Below are 24,563 nucleotides of genomic sequence, written 5' to 3'. Positions count from 1 at the left end.
AGCGGGGAGCAGGCCCACGGGACACAGCTCGGCAGATCTGACGCGCACCCAGCCCGGCTGTCAGCGGCTCGTGCGCCGCGGTGACACGCGGGTGACAGCGGGTTCCCCCGCTCCTCAGCCCATCTGGGGACTGTCACTGCAGAGATCTGCTTGGCCTCCTGTCATGTGTATCGCTACCAAACCCTTTTCTGTCAGCAGGATCTGGGTTGGCATAAGCACTTTTAATAGTAGATGTATTTTTTTTCCCCTTAACCCATATCCTCTTGACAGAACCAGGTTAGGAAGCAGCTGCGCTGGCAGATCTGGGGTAGCCTTTCGCAAGACACGGTAGGGAAAAAAGGGGTACCTGGGTCCCGTTATCTCTTCAGTTACCGAACTATGGGTCACTGCAACTTCCCCAAGTCCCCAAGGGTGGCAAGGAAGGGGGAAACAAGGCCAGCTCTGCTCTGTCCCGGTCCAGGGCGGAGCCCGTGCCCCGGAGAGCCCGGAGCAGGGTGGCGCAGGGGTGTCATTCCCACCGGTGACAAGGGCTGTTTCCATTTCTGGGCTGCAAAGCTGCAGCTCTGCCAACTCGAGCTGTCCCACATTCCAGCCAACACCATTTCCCCCTCTGCTTTTTTTCCCCAGGTTGCTCAAAGCCCCACACATTTCCTCTCCAATTACTGCCAAACCTTAAGAACTGGGGAGGGAAAGAAAAGGGGGGAGGAAGGGAAGGCTCCAGGGGGGTTCACATGGAAACCTCTCCCCAAAGAGCTGTCACACTCCTGGCACTGAGATGCCAGAATCACTTCCCTGCTGCAATGGGGGAGATGGCCACGGCAGGACCCACAGCCCAGACTGGGGGAAGGAAAAAGCAGCACCATGCAAGTCACCTCTCCTGCAAAGCAAGGGGGGCGGAGGGATGCCCCGTGGCACGGCAACATCCATCAGCTTACACGCAGGCGCCAGCAGCATCTTCAGAGGAGCGACGAGCAATCCACGAGGCATTTGTCTTCCCGCCCCCTCTATGACAAGACCACGCACTCAATCCAGTACGCATCCTTCCTTGCAACCTCTCCAAGGTACAGGAGCGACCTGCTTATTTTACAGATGGGGAAGTGACGTGCCTGTCATTTCAGAGAAGAAAAGGCTGGTAGAGAAGGGTAATTCCCAACTAACTGCAGACTAACTGGGACAAATTCCTAAGAGCTACATAAATACCCCAATCTGCTGGCTTGCAGTGAGGGATAAACTTCAGAACAGAGACCTACGTCCCACTCCTGGTCATGCCACGGGATCTTTTTCCTTTCCCATCCCTCACACAGAGGATCAGCCTCACAGCCCTTTATGAAGCACCTTGACAGCTTTGTGCATTGAGGACTCCGGTTTGCCGCCAACCTTCACACCAGAAAGGCACGTTCCAAAGGTCGTTTCTCATCTTCCCTCATTCCCCACCTGCGGGCGTTTTGTGCGGGACCAGAAGGCCAGGAATGAAACGGGAACGCCACAGGAGCGGCTACAGCCAGAAGGTGGTTACAGAGGTGCTGTGGGGTGGACATGGTACCTTGCAAGGGGTTCATCCAAAACTCTCAAACGGGGAGATCTAGCGTGACCTCACCTGCTCAAGACCCGCTTCTCTGGGCTCTACACAAAAGGGTTACTTTATAAAGTCAGAGGGATCACCCACATGAAGGAACACGCAGGATACACCCCCAGGAGGACCCATTTCATCTTGCTGCTATTAATACCTGGAACATTATTTGCGTGAACAAACTGTCCCTTCTCCCTCATTTCTGGGCTCTCGCTTCTCCGATTTGTCCCAGAAAACCCAGCCAACACACGTTCATCCTTCTTTAGAACACACTTCCATCCAAAACCCAAACCTCTTCTTTTTTTTGAGCTAATGACTTATGTTTCTGGTTCCCATCACCTCTTCCAGCCCCTGCAGACAGAACACAGCTCCCCTGGCTCCCTCATTCATTACGCAGCCAACTTGTGGGCCTAAACCCATCAACGCTCATGATGGAAATAGGCCAAGTCTTCCCAGAGCTGCTGGGTGCCCCGTGGGTGGGTGCTCAGAGGGGCTCCCAGCCCCATTCTGGAACACGAGCCCCCCTACGGCCTTTCAAACTGGGAACACAACAACAGAGGGGCCTGTTGGGCTCCTGCCAGAGCCCTCGGGTTGAAGGGACACAGCGCAGTTGTCACCATGGAGTTATCGCCACCATCACAGACAGTACCAGGTGCCTGCAGAGCATCCAGAGGTGGGGAAAAGTCAGCTGATGTCTTCTAAAACAGTCCCTGATCACCACCCGAGCTGGACGGGGCTCTGGCAAAAGCCTTGACTTGCCCAGCGCCAAGCCTGTCACTAAAAGCCAGAGCTCTGGCTGGGCCTGGCTCTCCTAAGCTGGGATCAAGCTGCTCACGAGCCCTTTGCCACACAAAGAGGGAAGTTCTCAACCCTTCAGAGCTGGGCTGAGCTCTGCACACAGGAGCCCGGGCCCAGCCTTGCCCTCGGGCCGGCCCGCAAACCGCCAGGGGCCTTTGATTTGGCCTCAAGAGGAAACATGTTCGTTCTGTATCTAAGCATAAATAGTGAAGCATGGCCAAAAGCATCCAATCGAGAGCACAGAGCACCAGAAGTCTGGGCAGAGGGTTACCAGGTAGCTAAAGAAGCCCAGACTCCACTGAGGTCTCAGGGCAGACCTCATTGTGGCCTTTCCAGACTTAAAAGGGGCCCAAAAGAAAGATGGGGACAGGCTTTTGAGCAGCGCCTGTTGTGACAGGACAAGGGGTGATGGTTTTAAACTAAAGGAGGAAGATTCAGGCTGGACATGAGGAAGAAACTGTTGTCCTGAGGGTGGTGAGAGCCTGGCCCAGGTTCCCAGAGAGGGGGTAGATGAACCATCCCTGAGACACCCCAAGCCAGGCTGGACGGGGCTCTGAGCACCCTGAGCTGGTGACGATGTCCCTGTCATGGCGGGGGGGCACTGGGGAGCGGGGAAGGTCCTGCAACCCAAACCATCCTGTGATTCACATTCACACTCAATTACTGAACTGCCCTAAGAAGCCAGGAACAGAGGCCCAGGCTGCTCTCCATCGCCGTGTCCTCGCACACCAGGGCCAGCCCGCGCAGACGCCAGCACAACCTGACCTGAATTTTGACATGCGGCACCGGCGCCCCAGCACGCAGCCGCCCTGCCTAGAAACATGGACCAGCAGCAGCAAACCCTCCTGGGGTTACGGTAGGCTGTGTGACGGCGTGTGCGTGTCACACTGTGAGAACGGTGACAGAGGACAGGAGAAGCCACACGCCCAGGGAATGGGAAATCCTGCCGTTAGCAGGATCCACTGCAGAGGATTTCACGGCTAATGAACTCTTGCTACCAGAGACCACAGAGAAGGCAAAACGCAGCAGAGCATTTCTTTCCCGATAAGCTGCTTTTATCAGGAAGTTTACGCACGCTTCGGCCCGGCTGCCCACGCCAGCCCCAGCTGGAAAGCAGCTCCAAGCTGGGGCCTTTAAATCCGCGCTGGCAGCAGCGGCGCAGGCCGGGGCCGTGCGGGCAGACACACCCTGTGCGGCCACAGCGCCAGCGCCGGGCGCACAAACACTTCCTGCCGGCCAGAGCGGCCCCGTACCTGCCAGGAGAGGAACACAGACCTGTAAATACGGAGACAAACCTGCTTCCTGAAACCCCCTTTGCTTCCCCCCGCAGTGGACATTCCTCACTCAGACTTCTTCCTCAAGGCAAATAGAGCCTAACAGGCACAAGTTAAATATTGGCCCTAAAACAATAGCGAGTGCCTTTAAATGAATCTGGCTGGAGAAGCACCACTCTGGACTTTGATTTCTGGCTCTGAGCAAAGCAGCAAGTGCTACACTCTCGTGTCAGGAGAAGTCGGATTTCAGGCTCTGCCTGTCCCCTGCCAGGACCAGAGTCAGCAGTGGAACCATCCCCTGCTCGTGCACGATCACACCTCCGCTGTCTGCTGGCGGCGAGCCGAGCCCGCTGCAATGCATCCTCTGCGCTGCAAACAGGAGGGTTTTGAGTTTTCATCTCCAGGCCTGTGCTGATATACTCAGAGAAACATTAGAGAAGACCTGCTGGGAGCCCTGGGTGCCATCCAGACTGCAGCGAGGCCACTCGCACCTGTTGTCCTCCCATCTCGGGCGGCACCAGCACCGTCCTCAAAGGCGCCCACCCTTCCATCCAGCTGTGCCTGGCAAACTCATCTCTCCGGTGCGGAAGACGCTCTAGGCTGTTCCTGCTATGCAGGCAGCCTGGCCTCCCCGCAGACATGCTAGCTCTTGCAGGAAAATATCTCAGCAAAGTAGGAGCCCAAGAAGTCAGAGAGATGTCAGCACAAGAAAAGGAGAGGGGAGGGCGAGGGGGGAAAGAACAAATACACCTGCAGCACAGCTGCAGCCGGGCTCTGGGAGGCTGCGGGCAGTCTGCACGCAGAACAGGGGAGCAGAGCTCCTGACGTGCCTTTGCAAACAGCCCCGAGCAGTCAGAGCCCCCGCGGAGCGGCCAGAGCCCCCGCGGAGCGGCCTCGCTTCACCCCAAGCAGCCCCACGGTGCTCCGTCACTGCCGAGCCAAGTCCACCAGGGCCGCTGCGTCACCGTCCCGCTCACACACCTCCCTCGCAGCCAGGCAAGGGAGCTCCTGCCAAAACCACCTGAAACCAGGGTTTGCTCCAACACAAAGATCTGCCCACCGTTCCTCCGTGGCAAAACGCCACAGGAAATTTACCCAGAGAGCTTCAGCTAGAGAACGGTTACTGCGGCACAGCACAGGTGTGCCTGAACAGCACACTGCACGGTAACTCCTGTTCCCCGTGTTTGTTCCATATCCTGCTAAATTCAGCATGGTGCGTTAACTGAGTTTCTCCCAAACCTGGTAAACTTGAGGAGCACCCTGCTCGCCTCACCCTGCACCAGGGAGTGGGTCTGGGGGGCAGAAAAGGGGCCTGAGCGGTGGAGAGCTGCGCCCTGGCAGCATCCCCTGCTGTGCTGTGACTCAGAGCCGCGACGGTCTGCTGGGCTGGAATTCCTCTCCGTACTCCTTTCCCTGCACTGAAACTCCTCCTGCTTCAGGCTGGAGAGTCTGCTGGGGACTCCGACAATCGCCCCTCGGGATCCCCGGATCGGGCAGACACTGCTATGAAAACAACACGGGTTTAAAATCAGCTGCGAGTTACCTCGGAGGAAACGTTCAAGCTCCATCCCTTCAAGCGCTTCCTATTCCTTCGCCAGCGCGGAAGCCCACTGAGCAGCGAGCTCCAGCACGTTTGTGCAGGAATTCCCAAGGCTTGAGGCAGGGACTAGTCCGTACCTGTCGGCTCCAAGCCCTCTGGTGTCCCATCACACACTGACCCCACACGCAGAGACAACTGCTGCGAGCAATCCCTTCGGCACACCAACCGTACCACCCTTAATATTCTCTGTACTTGGGAACACTAAAGCTTTACTTCAACTCAAACCGCCATCGCCTTTGGGATAAGAGGAATCGGTGTAGTTGGGGGCCCACACGCAGGCACAGAAGGTGCTGGAAAGCACCGTCCTCTCCCCGCATCAAACTGGGGAAACCGGGCAGAGTACGAACTCCAGCGCTGCCACAGCTCGTGCGAAAAAAGGAAAAGAAAAAAGGCTTCTTGCTTTGTTGTTTATACCTCAGTGCTCTCTCAAAAGCAAAAAAGCAGCGAGATTTTCCTACCTGAAAACATTGAGCAATGACAAGAGTGCGTACGCATGGAGCTTCCGAGGCGTACAAACCCCTCACACCTCCGTTGGGGTTTAAGTTGGATTACCGCTGACCGTTCGGAGCCCGCCAGCCAGCCCCCGGCAGCAGCCACCCTCAGCAAGGCTTTCCGGCCTCCAGACTGGAAGGGGAAGGAACCCCAGCGACGCGGCCGCGCGCCCCGGGTACCCAAAAGCTCCAGCGCCGCTGCCCCACGCCGGCTGCTCAGCGGAACGCCTCACAAAATCCCAGTTCAAGACCAGCGTTAACCCGTCTGTTAACTCAAGAACATCCCTCCCAGGCTGACAAAGCCCGCGTGTCACCTGCCAACTGCCTAATTCACCATTTGCAAAGCAAAAGCCAGGCCTCCCTCATTAAAAAACATTACATAATGATAAATAACAAAGGGCTACAGGACAGGCTTTGGTTGGTGGACAAGTGAAATTGAATGATAAAAAAATGAACACTTCTTTCTTCCAGACCCTCAGTGTCTCAGACACCCTGGGAGCCCAACGGGTGCCTTATTTCCAACACCTTATTTCCAAGACATGCTTGCAACAGCACTGTGGCTCATTCCAATGGTCTCGCACTCAAGTGATCGCCACCTGTGCCCAGGGACACCAAATAAAACGCTTTGTCAGAGCGCTGTCCCCACCAGACAACAGTGGGGCTGAGGCTGGAGAGGAAGCAGAGCCCTTGGGTTTAGTGTCACAGGTGAATGTGCCTCAAGACATCGAGACCTTCGTTTCCTGCATGAGAACCTTTATGCTGCAGCGTTGTAAGCGGCACGGCCTGACAGCGGAGGAGAAGGCAGACGGCAGCAGGACACTGCTGGAAAATGTGGCTGTCACCAGCCTTCCAGCAGGAGAATACAGACTTCATGGGCACAGGGAAACCTTCCTGGACACACGGCGAACTTCTGTCCATCCTCTTTTTGGAACCAAAGCAGCCAAATTCAAGTGTTTCAAGAACTAATTGACTTCCTCTACTCCAGGAGCAAACTCTCCTTACTGCGAGCTGTAAAAGAAATCACGAACATCCTGCTCCAAATTGCATTTTGAACCACCCTGCAAATTCTCACCTCCAGGTTTCAGCTCACCTGAAGAACCATTTCCTAAATTGCACAGCGTGGGATCACCTCAGCACTTATCGAGCGCACTGATCTGCTGCACCGTTACCATCGCAGCGAGCGGAAGACAGACAGACGTTCTGTGGTTTCACGCACGCCGCGCTGGCCCCCAGCACACGCTGTACCAGCCCGCGCTCCCCAGGGCGGCGGGGCCGGCGGGACCCACGAGCCGTGCCATCGCGGCTCTGAGCAGCTGGGGAGAGCCGAGCCTGGAGAGAGCAGATCTGGGTCTCACTGTCAGAGAAGGCAGGAGGCATCTTGGAACGTGTCCGCTCGATGCATGCTCTGCAGTAAGCTTTTTGTTGAGCCAGTTATTAAGAATAATGCATCAACATAACATGCAAGGGAGGGGTTGTCCAACAGGAAGGGCTGCAGGGCTGCAGCCTGCGCAGGGATTTCCAATTCCCCAGGAAACAGAGGGCAGCAGCGCGGACCTGGGAGCCAGAGGGAGAGCCCAAACACTCCGCGTTAGCTGCCCCAGCGGAAAAGCACTTTTACACTCTCCTCAGCACCGAGCCCTGTTTCTTCTCTACAGCGACGGACCCACCGGAGCTGCAGACTGCCAGTAGGAAGTATAAACATCCACTGGAATAAAATCTCAGAACTATTTATAAGCACACGGCTTTTCTAATGGGAAGATAACTCATTCTCTGGCAGAATCGCAGAGTTGCTGGGAACTCTGCTCCCTCTCTTCTCCCTCCTGCCTCGCAGGGTACGGCAGTGCTGGAGCAGCCTCCAAGCCACACCAAGGCCGGGTCTGCGGATGGAGCCCCAGTTTCACGGCTTCTCACAGCGCCCGGGACAAGCCAGGTCTGTCTAGTCCAAGCCCAATCACAGGGCTGCGGGCAGAGCTGTTCCCACAAGCTCTGAGCAAAAAGCCATGGTAAACACAAGCAGGAAGCTCCTGCGCTGCCACCTGCGTCTCGCGCTCCCAGCAGCGCTATGAAGGAAGAGGGTTTGACTCCTGCGGCGGCCCAAGCCACAGGAGCAGCGCAAGGCGAACCAGGCCCCGCCGAGGGGAAGGAGGGCGGCTGTTCCGCAGCCCTCCCGCGCATCCCCAGGGGCGGCTGCTCACCCGAGGCTTCCTCACCATCTCAGACAAACCGCTAGTGCCCGTAGTGCTGCAGTTCCCCTGTTTCAGAGGCAGAGATAACCAGCTCGTGCCCAGCCCGGCTCACGCGAGGACTGGTCCTTCCAGGGGCCTGCAACACCCCTGGACCAGCAGCCGTGCACATACCTGGATGGCCCAGCCAAAGCTCAGGATTGCTGGTCCAGCCCAGCTCATCAGAGCTCCTCCTAGCCGGGAAAACCACAGCGCCGGGGGGAGAAAAGGCTCCAGAGCACAATCAGGCCCGAGTCCAGTAAACATGTTTATTGGCAGTTGCTCTCGGACATCGTCTCTTCCAGCCCAGTGGGGCTGGAGGGGGTGGGGGGAAAAATACTGATTGTCCACGAGCACAACCCTCATGTCATTCCCATTGATCCGCTGAGTCACTCCCGTATTAACAGTTTTGACAACGCTCGGGCTGCACAGGAGCTCGGAAACGGAATACAAAACGAGAGGCGAGGCAAAGAGAAGCCTCTCTGCATCCTGACACCGGCGCAGAGAAGCACTCGCAGGGCAGAATCCAGAAACCTGCTGAACTGCAAGTGCCAACTTCCTCCTCTCCACTCGCTCTTCTCAAGAGTGCTGCAACAAGAAAACCAAACACGGAGCACGCCGCAAGGGCCGAACACAGAGCTCCATTCAGCGCGCCCACGGAAACTGCCCAGAATAAACAGTCTCCCCTGCAAACCACCACCAACTGCACCCCAGTCGTTCTGGTGCGGGTGTAAACCAGAGCGGCAGCTGCTTTTACAGAGAAACTACACAAGTGATTTATAAGGCCTTACAGATTGGGAAGCTAACGAGAAGAGATGACATCCCGAGGCACACTGACGCAGGAGGGCAGTTGTCTCTACAGGCTAATGAGACGATCCCAGGGGGTCCCCGGGCACGGGGGGACAACGAGAACCTGCCCCAGCCAGGCAGCAGAGTCACGTTAGACCATCCTCACCTGCACCACGAGACAACGACCCACCAGTGGCCCAAAGGTGCTCAGCAGGGATCGAACCACCACCGAACAACACACCCATCCGTAATGAACCGAATTACACCAAACCCAACAAACCTTTGGCAAGTTCCTCCCAGGAGCCAGGCCTACCCCGCCACAGAGAAGGCCTCGCCATGGATCCCCATGGAGGCCTCCTGCCCTAATTTACAGCAATTCTCTTTCAGACACACTGGCAAACACCAAACGTTCCCTCCAATTTGTTATATAAGGCCCAATTTTTAAACCTGTGTGCTGGCGGTGGGAGACGGGGAACACGGCCCGACAGGACCGACTCCTCGGAATTCATCTCCAGACACTCAACAGTTATTGTACAAAAGGAAAACAGACGGATTAGTTAACGAGGCAACTTCCAAACACGCTGGTACAAACCACTCGCAGTCATTTTACACACGGTACGACCCAGGCCCTGGTTACCCCCAGCCTGTTTAGAGCGGACTAATTTCATGTCAACTTGAAAGATGCTTAACAAACTTCCTTTTTTAACTTCAGAAATACACCTAAGACAGCAGGTCCCCACGCTGCCCGGAACACAGGACATTCCTCAAAAGAAAAGACGCCTCCCCAAACATCCCCACAGCTTCGATCTGTCCCCCGTGGCCCAAGAGCGGCACTCCGTTCCCTTCTGCCACCGCCAAACAGGAGACCCAGGAGACCCAAGAGACGAGACCCAGGAGGCCCCGGCGGCCCCGGCGGCTGCAGCGCTCGCTGCCTGTCGGCTGCCTCAGAGCAGCTGGAGTCAGCTCCTGTCTGGGGGGGGCAGAACGGGGAAGGTATTTTTCCTGTTTCTCACATTCATCCTCACCAGCTCTGCTAAAGAAACAAAACAAAAAACAACAAAAAAAAAAACCCAACACCAAACCAAACAAAAAAAAGCTCTTTTAAATACCAGATTCAGCACAGTCCCTTTCCCCAAACAAACACTTCCCAGCCCCTGGGGGAGAGGAAAGCCGCCCACAAAGGAGCCACATCCTGCGAGGGGCGGCCCCGCGGGCCGGCCAGGCAGGGACCCCATCCCGCGGCCCCGCTCGCGCAGGGGCCTGGGGGCGCCGCGGTCCCGGGCGGGCCCGAAGCCCTTCCCAGGGCTGCGAAACCCGCATCGCCGGGCGGGAGCGGAGCGAGGCGGCCCCGGCCCCCAGCCCCCCGACCGCCCCGGCCCCAGCTGTGCCCCGCCGAACCCCAGGCCCAGCGCCGGTACCTGTGTCGCCCCACGGCCCCTTCTCCCCTCCGGCCCGGCCCCGCAGCCTCCCCAGCGCCCCGGCTCACGCCGCCCCCGCCTGAGGCGACGCCCGGCCCGGCCTCCCCCCCACCTCCCCGGCGCTGCCCGGTCCCGGCCGGGGCGAACCGCAGCAACAGGGCAGCCCGGCGCGGTTACCTCCGCGGGCTCTCAGCGCCGGGCCGCGCTGCCGCTGCCCCGCGGCCGCCTCCCCATGGCGGCGCCCCCGGCCCCGCTCTCCTCACGCCGCCTCTCGCCTCCTCTCACCACTCCGCGGGCAGCGGCCAGCCAGCGACAGCGCTACGCCACCGGCGTAGGCTCCCCTCGCGCCCATGCGCCCCCCGCCACGCCGCCGGCGTAAGCGCCTTTCCTGAATAGCAAGTCCGAAGCGGAGAGGCCCGGCGGAGCCCGGCGCAAGCGCAGCCGGCGGCAGGGTGGTGGCGCAACGGCGTTGGCGCAAAGCGCGTTCGAGAATAGGAGGCTTGAGGAGAGCGTCGAGAGGGCGACTTTGCAGCAGCGCGGGGGCACTTTACGGCAGCGCCGCGCTTGGCGGCCGGCGGCGGGCGCCGTTAGTTCCGCGCGGGCAGCACGCAGCCCCGCCCCGGGGCGGCCGCGGGAGACTCGGGCCGGTCACCGGCCGTAACGAATTGTGGTGGCGGAGGAGGCACCGCGGAGAGTCACCGGGTCAGCGTCTGGAAAAGCCCCTCAGGATCATCCAGTCCAACCACAACCCCCCCGGCACTGCCCGTGTCCTGAGAACCTCCTGTCCGTCTGTCCAGCCCTCCAGGCTGGTGACTCCAGCACTGCCCTGGGCAGCCTGTTCCAATGCCCCACAGCCCTTTGGGGAAGAAATTGTTCCCAGATCCAACCTCAACCTCCCCTGGCGCAACTTGAGGCCGTTTCCTCTGCTCCTGGCGCTTGTTCCTGGGGAGCAGAGCCCGACCCCCCTGGCTCCAAGCTCCTTTCAGGCAGCTCAGGGATCAGAAGGTCTCCCCTCAGCTCCTGTTCTCCAGCTGAACCCCCCAGGTCATCTTTCTTGGTGGCTCGAGTGGTCCCTGTTTGAGCGTTCCGGGTGACACGGGGAGGAGGCCCCGCTGGACGGCGCCGCTGCTCTCGTCTTCACAGCACGGGGCGGATTCATCCCCAAAACGTGTTCAGGCAGTGGGCAAAGGAGTTCACGTGGGTTTGGGGGAGAATCGTCTTCAGCCACCAGCATCCCCCCAAAACCCCATTCCAGCGTTTCCAGCTGCTCGAATGGATTCTCCCCTAGTTTGTGGAAGTGCTCTCCCCGCCGTTTGCCTAAGGCTCCTCCCCGCAGGTGTTGATTCCAGAACACGCTGGGGCAGCCGCGGAGGCTGCAGGAAAGCAGGGCCGGCGGAAGCGAGGTGGTGGTGCCGGGCAGGGGTGCCCGGCGCGCGGCTCCGGAGACCAGACACCGAGACCAGCAGACGTATGGAGCACCCGGCACCAGAACGTCTCTTTTAGGGTATAACAGGGGTACAAAGCCACAGCACGGTAATTCGGGGTGATAAATTCAGCTATGTGCTAACAGAGCGGTTCAACTCGCCGTTGCTGTCAAACAGCCCGTCTGCTCCGGGGATGACGATCTCCTTTGGGCAAGAAACCGGGAAGGCAGAGCCAGCGCTGCGCGGGCCGGCGAGTCCCCGAGCTCAGGAGGTGCCGGGAAAAGAGCCGGAGCCCGTCGCTCGGGAGCTGCGACGTCCCCCGCCGGCCCAGCTCTGCCCTCCGTCCCCTTCCTCCGAAAACGACGGCAGCAGCTTCGGTAAACGCTTACCAGGCACCTGCGAGAGTACAAACCGCAGCGCTCCCCATCCGTAAACGTGCTGTTCTTTTAAGGAAAGAAAACAACATGTGGGAGACTTTGGAGGAAAAGAGAGATTTTGCCATTTCTCTCCGCCAGATAACTCCGGTTACCTAGGAACAGACACACTCCTCTGGCACGGCCAGTTCTTCTCATCAAGCACAGGATGAGCATTTATTGTCTTGTGATCAGGAGGAAAAAAACACAAACAAAAGCCAGAGCTCCACGAGTAACATGAAAATATCGCACACATACACGCCACGGGATGCTGACCAAACCGGGGCCGGGTCCAGGTCAGCGGTGTTAACGAGTCTTAGAAATCTAATGTAAACATCTAAAAACATACAGGAGTCAAAAACCAAAAAGCCACGGTAGCGCAGGCAGGGCATTGACTCAGCGTTCTGGAATTCCGGCTTCTGGCACCCGAGAGGACGGGGGGACGAGAAGCGGCAGGTCCCACCCCGAGAGGTTCGGTTGAGCTCTGGAGAGGTCCCAGGCAGTGACTGGTAACGGGCGCGGCTCTGGTGTCTGGCTCCTCTCCTGCATCGAGCATTTCCAATGGGGGGGCTTCAAAACAGCCCCCCGGGTTAAAAGAAATACAGGGCATGGAGTCCGGGTAACACTTGTAACACTTCTCTCAATTCCTTCACAAGCCCTGGCCTGGCACACGAGAGCCAAGGGCAGACACCAGTCGCTTCTGGCAGGTTTTGGCAGGAGCTGAGGGCGGCGCGGGGCAGGGCCGGGGGGACGCGGGTACACGGTGCTCCGGCTCCCGAGCGCGGCCGACCTTGCGTCCGGCCCGCGCCCCTCGCTGCCCCGTCCTGCAACCGTATGGCCAGGGAGTGACCCCTCAGGCAGCTCCTTCATCCCTCTCCGACGGCAAGTGGCACAGGACACTTCACATTACACCTGACACACGACAAAGGCACCTAAAAGCTTGGCAATGCGATGGGGTTGTGTTCTGGTAAGAAAGCTTCAAGCGATTGTACTTAAAAGCACATTGCGCACTCGCAAGAAAAGAACCCCTCGTGCTGGAGCATGTTAAATACCCGAGAGCAGAGAGGCCGGTCTGCAGAGCTGCCGAGAGCAGAAACCCGGGCGCTCTGCCCTGCGATGCACGTTCGCTCCGGCGCCGCCGGCAAAGCCGTCCTCCGACCCCGAGCGCGCTGAGCGCTCACAGCGCGGACAGAACGCGTAGCAGAGCAAGCGGGAAGCGCCGCGGGAGCGACGGGGAAGCCAAGTTCTCCCTTGTGAGCTGTTGTTTTATTAGATAAGGCACATGTAGAGACAAGTTTTCAAAAGATCACTTGCAAATCAATTCCACCTAGCTAGGACAAGCTCCCTGGCCCTTTCCAGGAACCAGTTCTATTTTTCCAGTTACTCAGTGTGAATTCGGAGTGACTCCGCTTACGCTATAACATCTCTGGCGTCCCATCCGACAGCCAGACAGGTCTGTCCCATGGGGAGCCCAACGCCTCCCACCTCTCCACCATCCTTCACAGGACCGTTGGCCAAAACCTTCTGAGCCAAAACCTTCCAACACTCGCACCTACAAAAACACCGGGAGCTGATCCCCCAGTTTTGACAGGTCCGAGAAAAAAAGAATCGCAGCGGGCTGTTGGGGGAGAGGAAAACCTGCTGCGCGGATGGGGGGTGCGGGACGCGGGGGCGGGACGGCTCAGGCTGCAGGAACGGAGATGGACGAGGTGGATGTGAACAACCCCTCCCGACAGCGCTGTCCTCTCGAGAGCCGATTCTTGAGAACGGCAGGAGAATCTGCTGCTCGTGCACCGGGGAAAGTGCTGCTGGCTACGCAGGTAACGGTTCTGAGGACGCACAAGCTCTCCTGCTCTACCAGACCCCATAATGTTTGGATTTCAACTGCAGAATTAAAACTTTTCACCGTACTAGAGTTCTTCCGGCAGCACAGCGGGGCCCGGGCGGAGATCAGCAGCGACCCCGGCCCCGCTGGCCGGGCGCCCAGGGAAGGGGCAGCACGAGCCGCGTCTGGTCGAGCGTTTCTTGGGGCAGCACAAAACCTGGGTGCCACGTAAGATCTCGCGCTGCCAGGCCGAACGTCCCCGGCGTCACCAGCTTCTCCGCAGCCTCCAGCTTTGGAACCGGCCTTTAGCAAGCGATCGTTAGCAAACGAGATGGATCTGCACCTCTGAAGCACACAGATCTGACAAGAACCTCTGGCAGCGGGGAAAGCGCGAGTTGTGGCGTCACAACAGTCCCAGCGGGCACGTGAGGGCTCTGGGGGACTTCACATCTGAACCCCGCGCCCACCGCGAGCACCATGGCCTAAGGATTCTTCACAGAGAGCACAGCAAGTGAGGTTGTAGGTTTTACAAATACCTTTGCTATCACTAGTACCGAATCATTTAGGTGTCGCGTTTCCCTTAGAGTAAAAAATTCCAGCTTATTCATCCAGGAGAGTGAACACCAGTTGCCACTAATGCTCTGACTGCGTTTGTCACCAAGCGTGCGCGGCGCTTGATGAGAACGGAGCGGGGAGGTGGGAGAAGGAGCGGTTACGGCGTTCGCCATCGCGGGGAGATCGGCTTTGAGACACGGTCAGGAGAGGATCCCTCCAACGGGGCAGCGCTGGTCGGTCCCTCAGTCTGCAACGAGGCAAATACGGGTCACCCAACGCAAAGAACGAACCCCCGTTCTGGCAGGGCCGCGCAGAGCTGGGCGCGAGGGCTGACGGCACGCGTCTTCTGCGGGGGCGAGATCAAACCAAACAGTCCACACGACGACTGGGGGGCTTGTGGGGAGGGAATGCAAATGATCTTTTCAAAAACAATAATTAAAAGACCAACAAAAGCAGATAATCCAGGCAGTTTGCAGCGGTGGCTCAAGGCCATTGGCTTCCCGGGGGGTAGCTGGGCACCGTGGGGTACTCCGGCAGGCTGTTCCCCGAAAAATTGCTGTACTGGGCCTCCCTGCTGGGCGGGTTCCGCCAGGCGCCGCTGTGCCACTCGTCCTGAGCCTTCTGGAAGCTGCCGCCGCCCCCCCGGTAGATTTTGTGCACCTAGGGACCAACAGGAGGAAAATCAGCAACGCGCCCCCACATCTCACCCTGAGAAGAGCTACGGTCACTTCGGTACCGTACCGGGGACTTGTTTCTCTCTCTCTGTAAAGTCCTGCACTCCCGAGCAACAAAAGCACTACAAATGTAATAATAGCAACCGGCTATTAAACCTTGGAAAGCAGTGCCGGCTTCAGTGTCCGCGGAGCCGCCCGTTCCCGTTATCGCGATATGGAGATACTCCAAGTCAAAGGAACCTCTGCAGCACCTACCCTTACGATGCAGATGAGCATCGCGACCGCGGACATCGTAAACATGACGGCGGGGAACAGCATGAACACAGCGGCCGCAACGTTGGTGCTGAAGAAAGTAATGGCTGCCAACCAGCCGCTGGAAGAATCAGAGAGAAATGACCAATCTCATTATAGGTCTCATTTTAATCTCCTTGTTATCAGAAAAAACTGTTTGCTTGTACCCAGAAATTACCAGGCAGCTTTAAAGCTCTTGAAAATGAAAAGAACAATTGAGAAAATGGCCAGAATTCAATGCGCTCGGGCAGGTGTTTCCCAGGATCTCAAACCTCGCTGCCCCGGGCTCCGGGCCCTGGGGGACAGCCAAAGCACGCACCTTGGGAAGAGGAGGTTTATTCCCAAGGGGCTTTTGGCTGTGCAGAGATCGTGTGTCTAGAGACCAGGCTGGGAACACGAGGGTGCTGTGGTTCACCCCTCCGGCCCTCGGGGCAACAACCAGGTAGGACAACGAGAGCAGCTGCGGTTAAGAAAACAAAATGCTACCCAGAGCGCCAAGACGTGATGTTATTTGTAATTTCAGCAGGAATTGCTCTCGAGTCTCTAGAGACAGGAAGTTAAAATGCCAAACAATTATAACCAGGGACAGACACTAAAATGCTCCCATTTATTTTAGGACAGCTCTCACAACACTTGCTCTATAGGCCAGCACTGAGTCACCGTGTGCTGCCCGCCATGTGCTGCCAGCAATTGGAGGGCGATGCTGAGAGAGGATCAGCGGAGTCTAGAAACCGGCCGGTTAAACGGCCAAAGGATATTGTGGGAAGGTGCTAAAAAGAACGAGCAGGTGAGGGGATGTGGCTTCTGCCGACAGACAGACGAACACAGGACTGCTCACCAAGCTCCCCAGCCGGAGAACCCGATCGCCTGCAGGACCGTGAGGAGAAACTGGGCGCCGAAGATGAAGAAAAAGGCCATGAAGTTAAACGAGCTGTCCGACCTGTGAAGGAAGAGACGCAGTCAGGGAGAGAGCGGCACCTCGCGTTGCCTCACGCTGGTGTTTGACCCCATCGCGTACAAACCCCCAAACACGGGACCTCAGAACAGACTTGGGAGGCTGCTCCTCTTTCCCCACGCAGCCCCAGACGTCTCCCAGTGAGCCTGGCTCCCTGACTGCTCTAGCAACGCAGCCCCGCACGTGATGCCCGTGAGGAGAGCCGGGCTCTGCGGAGCACAGCGGGCCCAGTCGTCTCTCTGCCCGACACCCGAAGCCGGCGCGGTCCGGCGCTCCGCGGCCTGAGCAGGGCGGTTCCAGCTGGGAACGTCTCAGCGGCTGCTCCTCATCACGGTCACACGCCCACGGTTAATGATCCAGCACTGGGACATCACCGGAGGACAAACAGCCACGGGAGCAGCAGCAGAGGCGTGTGTTCCCGTCTTTGCGGACTCCACGTCTCCGGGATGTGACGGTTGAGAGGGTCCTGAACACGTGAGGCCCTTTGGTCCACGCAGGCGCAGCAGGGTCACGACTACGATCCCAAATGAGGGGCTGGGCAGATCCGTTCCCGGTGTCTCCATTGCGGGTGCACAGCGCGGTCTTGCCTGAGTTTCAGCTCCACCACAGAACAGCAGAACAACCTCATCCCGCTGAACCAGCCACGGCGACGAGCCGGCCTGTCACTGCGGGGCCAGGCACAGCTCCCCAGACCATCATTTTCAATGACACTAATGATTCCTGTTCTCTCGGGAACCCAAAGGGCCCGTGATTTACAGAACACATCTACAAAAACCACTTTGGTTGCTTACGAGGCAGTTTGGTGCAAGGGGGAGATTCCAAAGGGGCTCCGGTCATACCCAGCTCCTGCTCAAGCCCCACAAGTATTTAATGTTTATTAGCATTATAATTCCAGCCTCTAATGCCTGAAGAGGAGCCGAGGGAGGCAGGAGAGCGGGCTCTGGAGAGCTCGCTGTGTGCACCCCGGTCTGACACACGCGGAGAAGCCGCGGGTGACGGCGCGGTGACCTTCCAAAAGACGGCACAGAGATGCCGTGGAGGACACTTGCCATCCCGAGCATCCTCGATGACGCCACCCTTCAAACGGCGCCTCGGAGTCCAGCGCTGTGACAGACGCTCCGAACACGGGCTGTTCGCAGCAGGGCCTGTCGCAATCCAGTTAACGAGGAGCAGGCTCCAGGCCGAGCCCGCAAACAGCCGCCTGCGACCCGGACCTGGCCGGGCTGGGGGAGTCTTCGTTTGAACAGCTCTGCGGGAATTAGTGAGGATACACAGAAAAGGTGATTTCTGATCCAGCTTTCCGGTGCAGATTTGTAACAGCCCTGCCCGAGCGCCAAAGCTCTGCAGCTGATTTACTTCTGGATGCAGGCGGCTGACGAGGGTTTGACGGCAGCGTCCTCCAGCGTCCCGCGGTGCGCGACACCGGTACCGAAGGGCTGTCTGCCCAGAAGAGCGCGGCGAGCGGCTCTGGCCTCGCTCTCTCGAGTCCCGCACGGAACCGCGCTGCCCCGCCGCACGTTTTCCAAGCCTCTCCCACAACAGATGGCAAAGCCGACGATCCCGGGGCTGCTGCTTTTTATAAACTGTAGAAATCTTTACACAGAGTAACCTCGGGGACCTTTCAGTATTCAGTTGCACAAACACATACAAACAACATTAGAAGAAGTAATTACAACGGGCCCTGTGAAGCCCAGAGGCGGCCAGTGGCTGGAGTGATTTTTCCCAGCGTTCAGAATGGCGAATGCTGTTTGAAGGGAGCCCCGCGGCTTCCGCACGGGGACGGGGACAAAGGCCCAGAGCTGGGTCTTCCTCTTGTAGAACTCTGGGATGAATCCACGCAGCGGCTTTCCGTCTCCATCAGAAATCACCCTCCCCGGGCTCCGTGATGTACGCACTGGTGTTCTAAGCGCCACCAGCGCACTAACTGCCTGCTGTTGTTAGTACACAAATTTGGAAGAGCATTTAAGCAACTAATTTAGCGCGTGCTGAGCAGACAGGACCCCACCTGCCACCTCCCATTTCTATCGGTGCCTTTTGCTGTCGTCTAAACCAGCTCATCACGGAATCTGGTGAACAATGAAAACCCAGAGCACTCTGGTAACGGGGAACCAGGAAGAGCTTCGCGCTCGGAGCCCAGACCGGCGTGCACTGGTGACACCGGGCAGGTCCCCCCCGCGTCAGGCCGGGAACCGCTCGGCACCTCAGGGCTCTGACAAACATCATTTATTAATGTCGGATTAGCGCCTCGTGATGCACAGCGAGCACCAGTAAATGCAAATGTTGATTAATTAAAGTGAAAATGTAGGATGGCTTTAAATATTTGTGGAGTTTCAGAAGGACCCGCCCCAGGGAGCCGCTTTTATCTAAAACGCAAAGCTGCCGAGCTTGCCAGTGTCTAGAGACAAAAACCAGAAGAGTTCTCAAAAACTAGTAACTTAATAGTCTTCCATCAAAACAAGCCTCAGCGAAGCTTCATCAAATTAGTATCTATCTTAGTGTTATATGACCGTGCTGCTAAGCTTGAGATGTTTAAGTAGAATATGAACTTCATCCTCATGGACTCACTGCTGCTCACCGCCCACCCGGGGCAGCTGAACTCAGTCCCACTTCTCCTGTTTAAAAGAGGCCACATTCTTCTTCATCTCCAAGTAAACAAGACGCTCAGACATCACGTCCTTCGTCTTTACCCCAGCCGGCCGGATCTCCACGGGGACGCGCCCAGCAACGCGTCTCTCTCCCCGAGGAAACCGAAACAGAGCGGCCTCGCGGGCTCCCCCTTACCGGAAGGCTTTGTACGCGGGTCGGAACCAGCAGACGTAGCCGCAGGGACTGAAGAGGACCAGCCAGAGGATGGCCAAACCAAAATTGGCCCCGTAGCCTCCTCCGATCCACCACGCCAGGCACGCGATTATGTTCACCGCTAGCGTGACGCAGTAAACTGTGGAGAGGGCAGAGGAAAGAACGTGAGGTTGTGCGGTTTCGTCACATGAAAAGGAAACAAAGACGCGGTGCTGCGATAGGAAGGGTCCTGCGACACATCTGTCTATAATCTGTCCTGTAACTCCTCGCAGAGGCTCCGCAGCTCATCCGCACTGAGCTGCCGTGGAGTTTGTTCTCCAGCAGTGGGAGCTCTGGTACAGGTTTCTCCAAGTCACCATCCACCTTAATTAAATGCTCACATCCAATTAACGTAATGAGCATGCAACCTCCCAACAACTTTGGCGTTTCTGTTTTCAACGCTGGCCTTTTCTTGCCCTTCCCTTCGTCTCTCCCTCCATCCCATCCCCAAAAAGTCGGGGAGACTCCAGAAGAAATGGTGCTGTGGGTGGAAATGTTGAACTCCTGGTGCCAACGCCGGTCCCCTCGGCCGCGCCTGGACCAGTTGCCCAAATGGCCGGTTGCCCAAACGCTTGGCCCTTTTCCAGCCGCCATTAAGTGGAATGAGGGGCGCTTTGTTTCGGAGCAGCCGCGGACAAAGGCGGCCTCACAACGCGCAGCACTGACCGGCGGAGTCTGAAGGGACAAGCGGTTTCTTCAGGCAAGAAAATTACAGAGCTCATTTCAGCATCTCGAAATAACGGCGGCACAACGGGCGACAGACGATGTCGTTAATGCACACAAACCTCGCCCGTACTCACACCCTGTGCACCGGGCAGAAGAGCCACGGCACCCAGTGCACAGCCGGCAGAAAACAAGCTTTCCTGCAGCCAGAGGGGAAAACGGGAGGACGAGCGTTTGGGAATAAAGATAATAAAGGCAAAAAGATGTTTAATCTGCCGGTGTGTTCTGTGTTCTCCAGGCCTGCTGCGCCCTTCTTCATCCCGTTTCTTTTCGTGGAGGAGAGCGGTCAATGCTCGTTACTGGTTTCCGAATGGCTGAACCAGACAACGAAAAACTCAGAGCCAGGACCGCCCAGAATATCCAGTTTATCCTGAATATAACACAATAACCCTGGATCAAAGCAAAGGAAGGAGGCACAGCTGTCACCACGGGAACGTTTTGCGGGCTGAGCAGCTAAGGAAGAGAGCGTATGGCTGGAAAACGGCTCCGACCGGGCAGGGGAACCTGCAGCTGGCCCAAACAAGGGGGAATTTCATCCTCCCTACAGCAAGGTGGGGATACAAGTGGCAGCACAAGGGCCACATTTATCTTCTTGCCTAAAACTCTCCTGTTCATCTTACTTTAGGTGAATTTAGGTGGGAATTACTCTAAGATGAATCATTGTTTCTCATCAACTTATTGCAAAGACTTTAAGGCACAGGAGTCATTAAGATCCACTTTTTTTTTACTACACATATAGATTTTCCCAGCACAGGTTTCTTACTCAACTTACAGATCCATACGTGGTAGATCCTCTTCACCAGAGACTGGTAATCGATGGGAATTTCATCAGCGAAATTCTGGTAGAAACACGGTTTCAGAGGGATGAACTTGGGGAGCGGAGGGAAGTTATTCACCTTTTCTACAACACAGAACACAAATACTCGCTTTGCACTCAGATACAATAAACCCAACGCTGACAAAGGCAACGTGGTGAAGAAAAGCCGACCTTGCGGAGAAATTCTCTTTAAAATCAAGTAATTAAATGCCTAAATTCAGTGGCAGGTTGGCAGGGAAGAGTCTAAAGCTGTAAGCTGAGCTTTAGGAAAGGAAAGGCTTCACTTTGTGCAAAGGAAAGGCCTATTTTCATGCGGAAAATGAGGATGACACCCTCTGTGAGTACATCCGAGTTAAATATGGAATAAGGTTTGAAGTCACCGGCCCAATTTGACTTTTCCGTATAGAAACAAACACTAAGCCTTCTGCCCCTGCTCATCCACCTCCTCTGAAGGCACCGCAGGTTAGTTCAGGTGCCCTGCAAAGCTGGGCTCGGTCACCGGTAACGCCTCCCGCTGGCCCTGCCACCCGCGTGCCCGGGTCCCACGGCCGAGCCAAAGTCCACGGGAACCTGGACGTCTCAGCGCTAATCTCCTGTTTGCTACAAGCGCCTAATGAGCTTTCTCCTGGGCCGTCTGTCTCCGCAGCCGACAAACGGACACAATAACCCTGGATCAAAGCAAAGGAAGGAGGCACAGCTGTTGCAGCCAGAGACACAGCTCTAGGAGACCAGGATTAACTGAACCGACCAAAAGCAGAATCCCGGGCAATCTTTCTTTTCTCTCGAGGGAGGGGGAAGTCCTGCTGGCTCTCGCAGCACCAGGTCACTTTGGTTCTGCCCTCTCCCATTTCTCTACTCCTGCACCCCCGACCTCCAGCGCAGAGGCCCCGAATGGCGGCGCCGAACCGGCCTGCTGGGCACCGGCCGCTGCACTTTGTCCTTTTGCGAGCTCAGAAAATGCTCCAAGTGCTTCCGCTTGTTTGCCAGGTACACGACATGGGGGTTCCGCCGCTGTGGCTGCCCAGGTGCGAGCAGCCAGGTGACTTTTGCCCACCCAGAGACCCTCTAGTTTACGAGTGCTCCGGGTTACTTCCAGAACAGCCAAAGGAAACCGAATTCCCCCCCCGCTGACGTCTGGCGGGGCTGCTGCAGCGCTCCCACCCACACGTCGATCAGCAAGCGCGAGCCGCGCTCTCACAGTTCAAACTGCGTTCCCAACAAACAGCGGCTGCGCACGAGTCCAGACCTCCCCTTATCTTGAAAAAGTTGGGAGGAATTTTGTCACTGATTTTGCTACAAGTAAAATGGAGATGTATTAATATTGGTAATGCAGCCAGGAGCGCTGCAGAAAGCTGTTTAGCCTCTGCAAGGAAGGAAGGAAGCATTCTCCTGTGAATAACTTCCATCCTCAGGAAGCTTCCAAACGAGTCGCGCCCGAGCCGTCGGCTGACGAACCCACAGCGAGAGCCCCGAGGTCAGAAACGCGGAGCAGCTGCAGAGCTTCGGGGTCACTGACATCTCAGGGAGGGACGTGTTGGATACCTGAAAAACATTCTGGGAAACTGTTTTTCTCCCGACGTTGCCACATTTTGAGGAGCTCTTACCTGCCATTTCTCTGAGGAGCGTTCCCTGGTGAAATTCCAGACAGACAACAACGGATCTATCGCAGGAAGAAGCTCAGGTCAGCACGTGGCACAGCCAGCGCCGAAGACGCTCAGCGCAGCCACGGGGGCTCCGGCACAAACCGTACGGAGGTCACGAACTCACCAGACCGAATGCCGCATTTATGTGCCGGGATGGTTTCCTGGTCCCTGCAGACGCTGCCGACTGCCGAAACAAACAGAAAATCGCTGTGAGCTGGGCCGTGAACTGGTGCCCCAAAGTAAACAAACCGGCTGGTGCACAAAGCCCAACAGCCCTCGTTGCTTTAATAATTCCCACAACGCTCCCAAACACACGGATTCATCTTTCCTGTCGCTGCTGTTGAACACGACGGTAATTCTGGAAGACTCAGCTCCTGCGGTTTACTCAGCGCCAGGCGCTGCTGATTCTGGCAGCACCGACTGCACAGACGAAGCCACACGGGACCGTGCTGACCCCTTTTTGTCAAGGATAAAACACCCCCGTGCCCCCACCCCCAGATCCCAGACGGCAAACACAAAACGCCACAAACCAACCTCCTAAACCAGCCCCGCGGGGCCAGACAAGAGTTATCCAGAACCAAGGAAACTGGGACTAAAAACGGCCCAAAGCCGCCCGCTGCCGCTCAGAACCGCTGCGCTGGACCCAAACCCATGGATTCCCAGCAGCTCGCTTCCCTGTGCCCGGGTACGGTCTGGAGGCCGCAGAATCTGCACCACCGCGATTATTTTGTTGGGCTTGTGTTTACTTTCCTTTTTAATGGAGCTGCTCTAGCACAGCCCTTGGTGGAGACAACGGCACTGTGAGAAGTGGGACCTGTACAGGGTGCTTGTTCTTCCTGTACATACAAACACAGCTACAGACGAGCCTAACTACGTCTACATAAAGGAAAACGTATTATTTTGCTCGTACCAGCCTAACGAAAGCAACAGAGCGTGGACGGGGAAGCTGCGTCACCCGGGGCTGCTCAGGCCGGGGGTCCCTGGTTAAATCCTGCACACGGGGCGCGTTGCAGCCGAAGCCTCCGGGTTTTCCCACCTCACCGACGTTACCCAGCGTCCGACAGGCGGTTTATAGCTTACAGTTTAGAAACAGAAGCGTTTTGCTTTGCCATTTTCAAATGTGTGAATAGCAAATGAAGTATGAAGACAGTTGAGAACAGAATGAAGACGTCGTGTGCAGCTGCTCCAGCTGAGACCCGTAAACGTGGGGGGAACACGTGCCACGTGGACACCTGTTACGCTAAAGCGCTAAGAGAAGAGTCCTTCACCAAGACACGGGCACACGGTAGGGCACACCTTCCGAAGGGGCTGTTCAGTCACGCACTGCGTGCCGGTGCCGCAGAGCGCGGGAGGAGCGCGTCCCGCACCGCTGCCCCCCCGGGCTGCCCCCATCTCCGCCCGCCGGCGCTGCCCCGATTCACTGAACCGTTTTGGCTGGAAAAGCCCCTCGAGATCATCGAGTGCAACCACAACCCCCCCGGCACTGCCCGTGTCCTGAGAACCTCCTGTCCGTCTGTCCAGCCCTCCAGGGCTGGTGACTCCAGCACTGCCCTGGGCAGCCTGTTCCAATGCCCCACAGCCCTTTGGGGAAGAAATTGTTCCCAGATCCAACCTCAACCTCCCCTGGCGCAACTTGAGGCCGTTTCCTCTGCTCCTGGCGCTTGTTCCTGGGGAGCAGAGCCCGACCCCCCTGGCTCCAAGCTCCTTTCAGGCAGCTCAGGGATCAGAAGGTCTCCCCTCAGCTCCTGTTCTCCAGCTGAGCCCCCGGCCTGTCCCCAGCCCTTCCCCGCGCACCGGCTGCTCCCGCCCCCCGCCCGTCCCGGTGCCCCCGCAGCCGCCCCGCTCACCGCTCACCGCTCACCGCTCACCGCTCCCGCGCGGCCCCGCAGCCCCGCTCCCGACCCGCCGCGGGGCGCACTGGGAAAGCGAGTCCCGCCAATGGCGGCGGCCGCGGGGCTGCGCGCGTCCCGGACTACACTTCCCAGCGTGCCCCGCGGCGCGCCCGCCTCTCGTCACGTGAGGGGCAGCCGGAAGCGGGGCGGGGCTGACGCGCGGCCGGTCCGCTACGGCGGCCGAGAGGGCCCGTCCGAGGGGCCCGCCCAGGGCGTGTCAGGCCCGCGCGGAAGCGTCCCGGCCCCGCAGGGCGCGTTGTCGCTGCAGACCAGCAGAGGTCACTCGGCCCCAGTAAATCCAGAGGTGTTGGTCCCGCGGTAAGGGGGAGAGCGGGGACAGGGACACCCAGC

General features: G+C 57.7%; 2 protein-coding genes across 10 annotated transcripts in view; both read right to left on the bottom strand.

Moving 5' to 3' along the window:
* The window catches only part of CSNK1G2 (casein kinase 1 gamma 2), a 31,431-nt gene extending 20,843 nt beyond the window's left edge, over positions 1-10,588 (bottom strand). The window contains exon 1 of one of the 2 annotated variants that reach the window (XM_065042058.1): positions 10,448-10,588. The gene's annotated coding sequence lies outside the window, so the exon portion shown is untranslated. Of the gene's footprint in view, positions 1-10,339 lie in introns of both variants that reach the window. The other variant, XM_065042057.1, reaches the window with a different exon arrangement.
* Positions 10,589-12,148: 1,560 nt separating this feature from the next.
* SCAMP4 (secretory carrier membrane protein 4) lies at positions 12,149-24,272 on the bottom strand. 8 transcript variants are annotated; one of them, XM_065042064.1, is made up of 9 exons: positions 24,168-24,200; positions 23,231-23,395; positions 22,445-22,504; positions 22,282-22,337; positions 20,633-20,761; positions 19,081-19,237; positions 16,183-16,284; positions 15,309-15,426; positions 12,149-15,039 (listed from the first exon to the last, which is right to left on the bottom strand). In XM_065042064.1, the coding sequence occupies exons 4-9, from the start codon at positions 22,286-22,288 to the stop codon at positions 14,863-14,865; spliced, it is 690 nt and encodes a 229-aa protein (XP_064898136.1). In that variant the 5' UTR covers positions 22,289-22,337; positions 22,445-22,504; positions 23,231-23,395; positions 24,168-24,200; the 3' UTR covers positions 12,149-14,862. The 8 variants fall into 8 exon arrangements, with proteins under 8 accessions (XP_064898136.1, XP_064898131.1, XP_064898132.1 ...); XM_065042059.1 differs by lacking the exon at positions 23,231-23,395 and having other exon boundaries at positions 24,182-24,272; XM_065042060.1 differs by lacking the exon at positions 23,231-23,395 and having other exon boundaries at positions 24,175-24,260.
* Between the last annotated feature and the right edge of the window lie 291 nt (positions 24,273-24,563).

Source organism: Columba livia, chromosome 27 (assembly GCF_036013475.1).
Source record: "Columba livia isolate bColLiv1 breed racing homer chromosome 27, bColLiv1.pat.W.v2, whole genome shotgun sequence".
NCBI classification, from domain to species: domain Eukaryota; kingdom Metazoa; phylum Chordata; class Aves; order Columbiformes; family Columbidae; genus Columba; species Columba livia.
Note: the sequence above shows the minus strand (reverse complement) of the source record. Positions and strands in the feature narration are given on the sequence as shown.

Bases quoted from the DNA above. Each gene is read 5' to 3' on its own strand.
- SCAMP4 (XM_065042059.1), bottom strand. The intron at 16,285-19,080 runs GTAAGGGGGAGC...CTTCCTTCACAG, and splicing joins CCCGCGTACAAAGCCTTCCG to GTCGGACAGCTCGTTTAACT. The intron at 15,040-15,308 runs GTAGGTGCTGCA...GTTGGTCCCTAG, and splicing joins TGCTCATCTGCATCGTAAGG to GTGCACAAAATCTACCGGGG.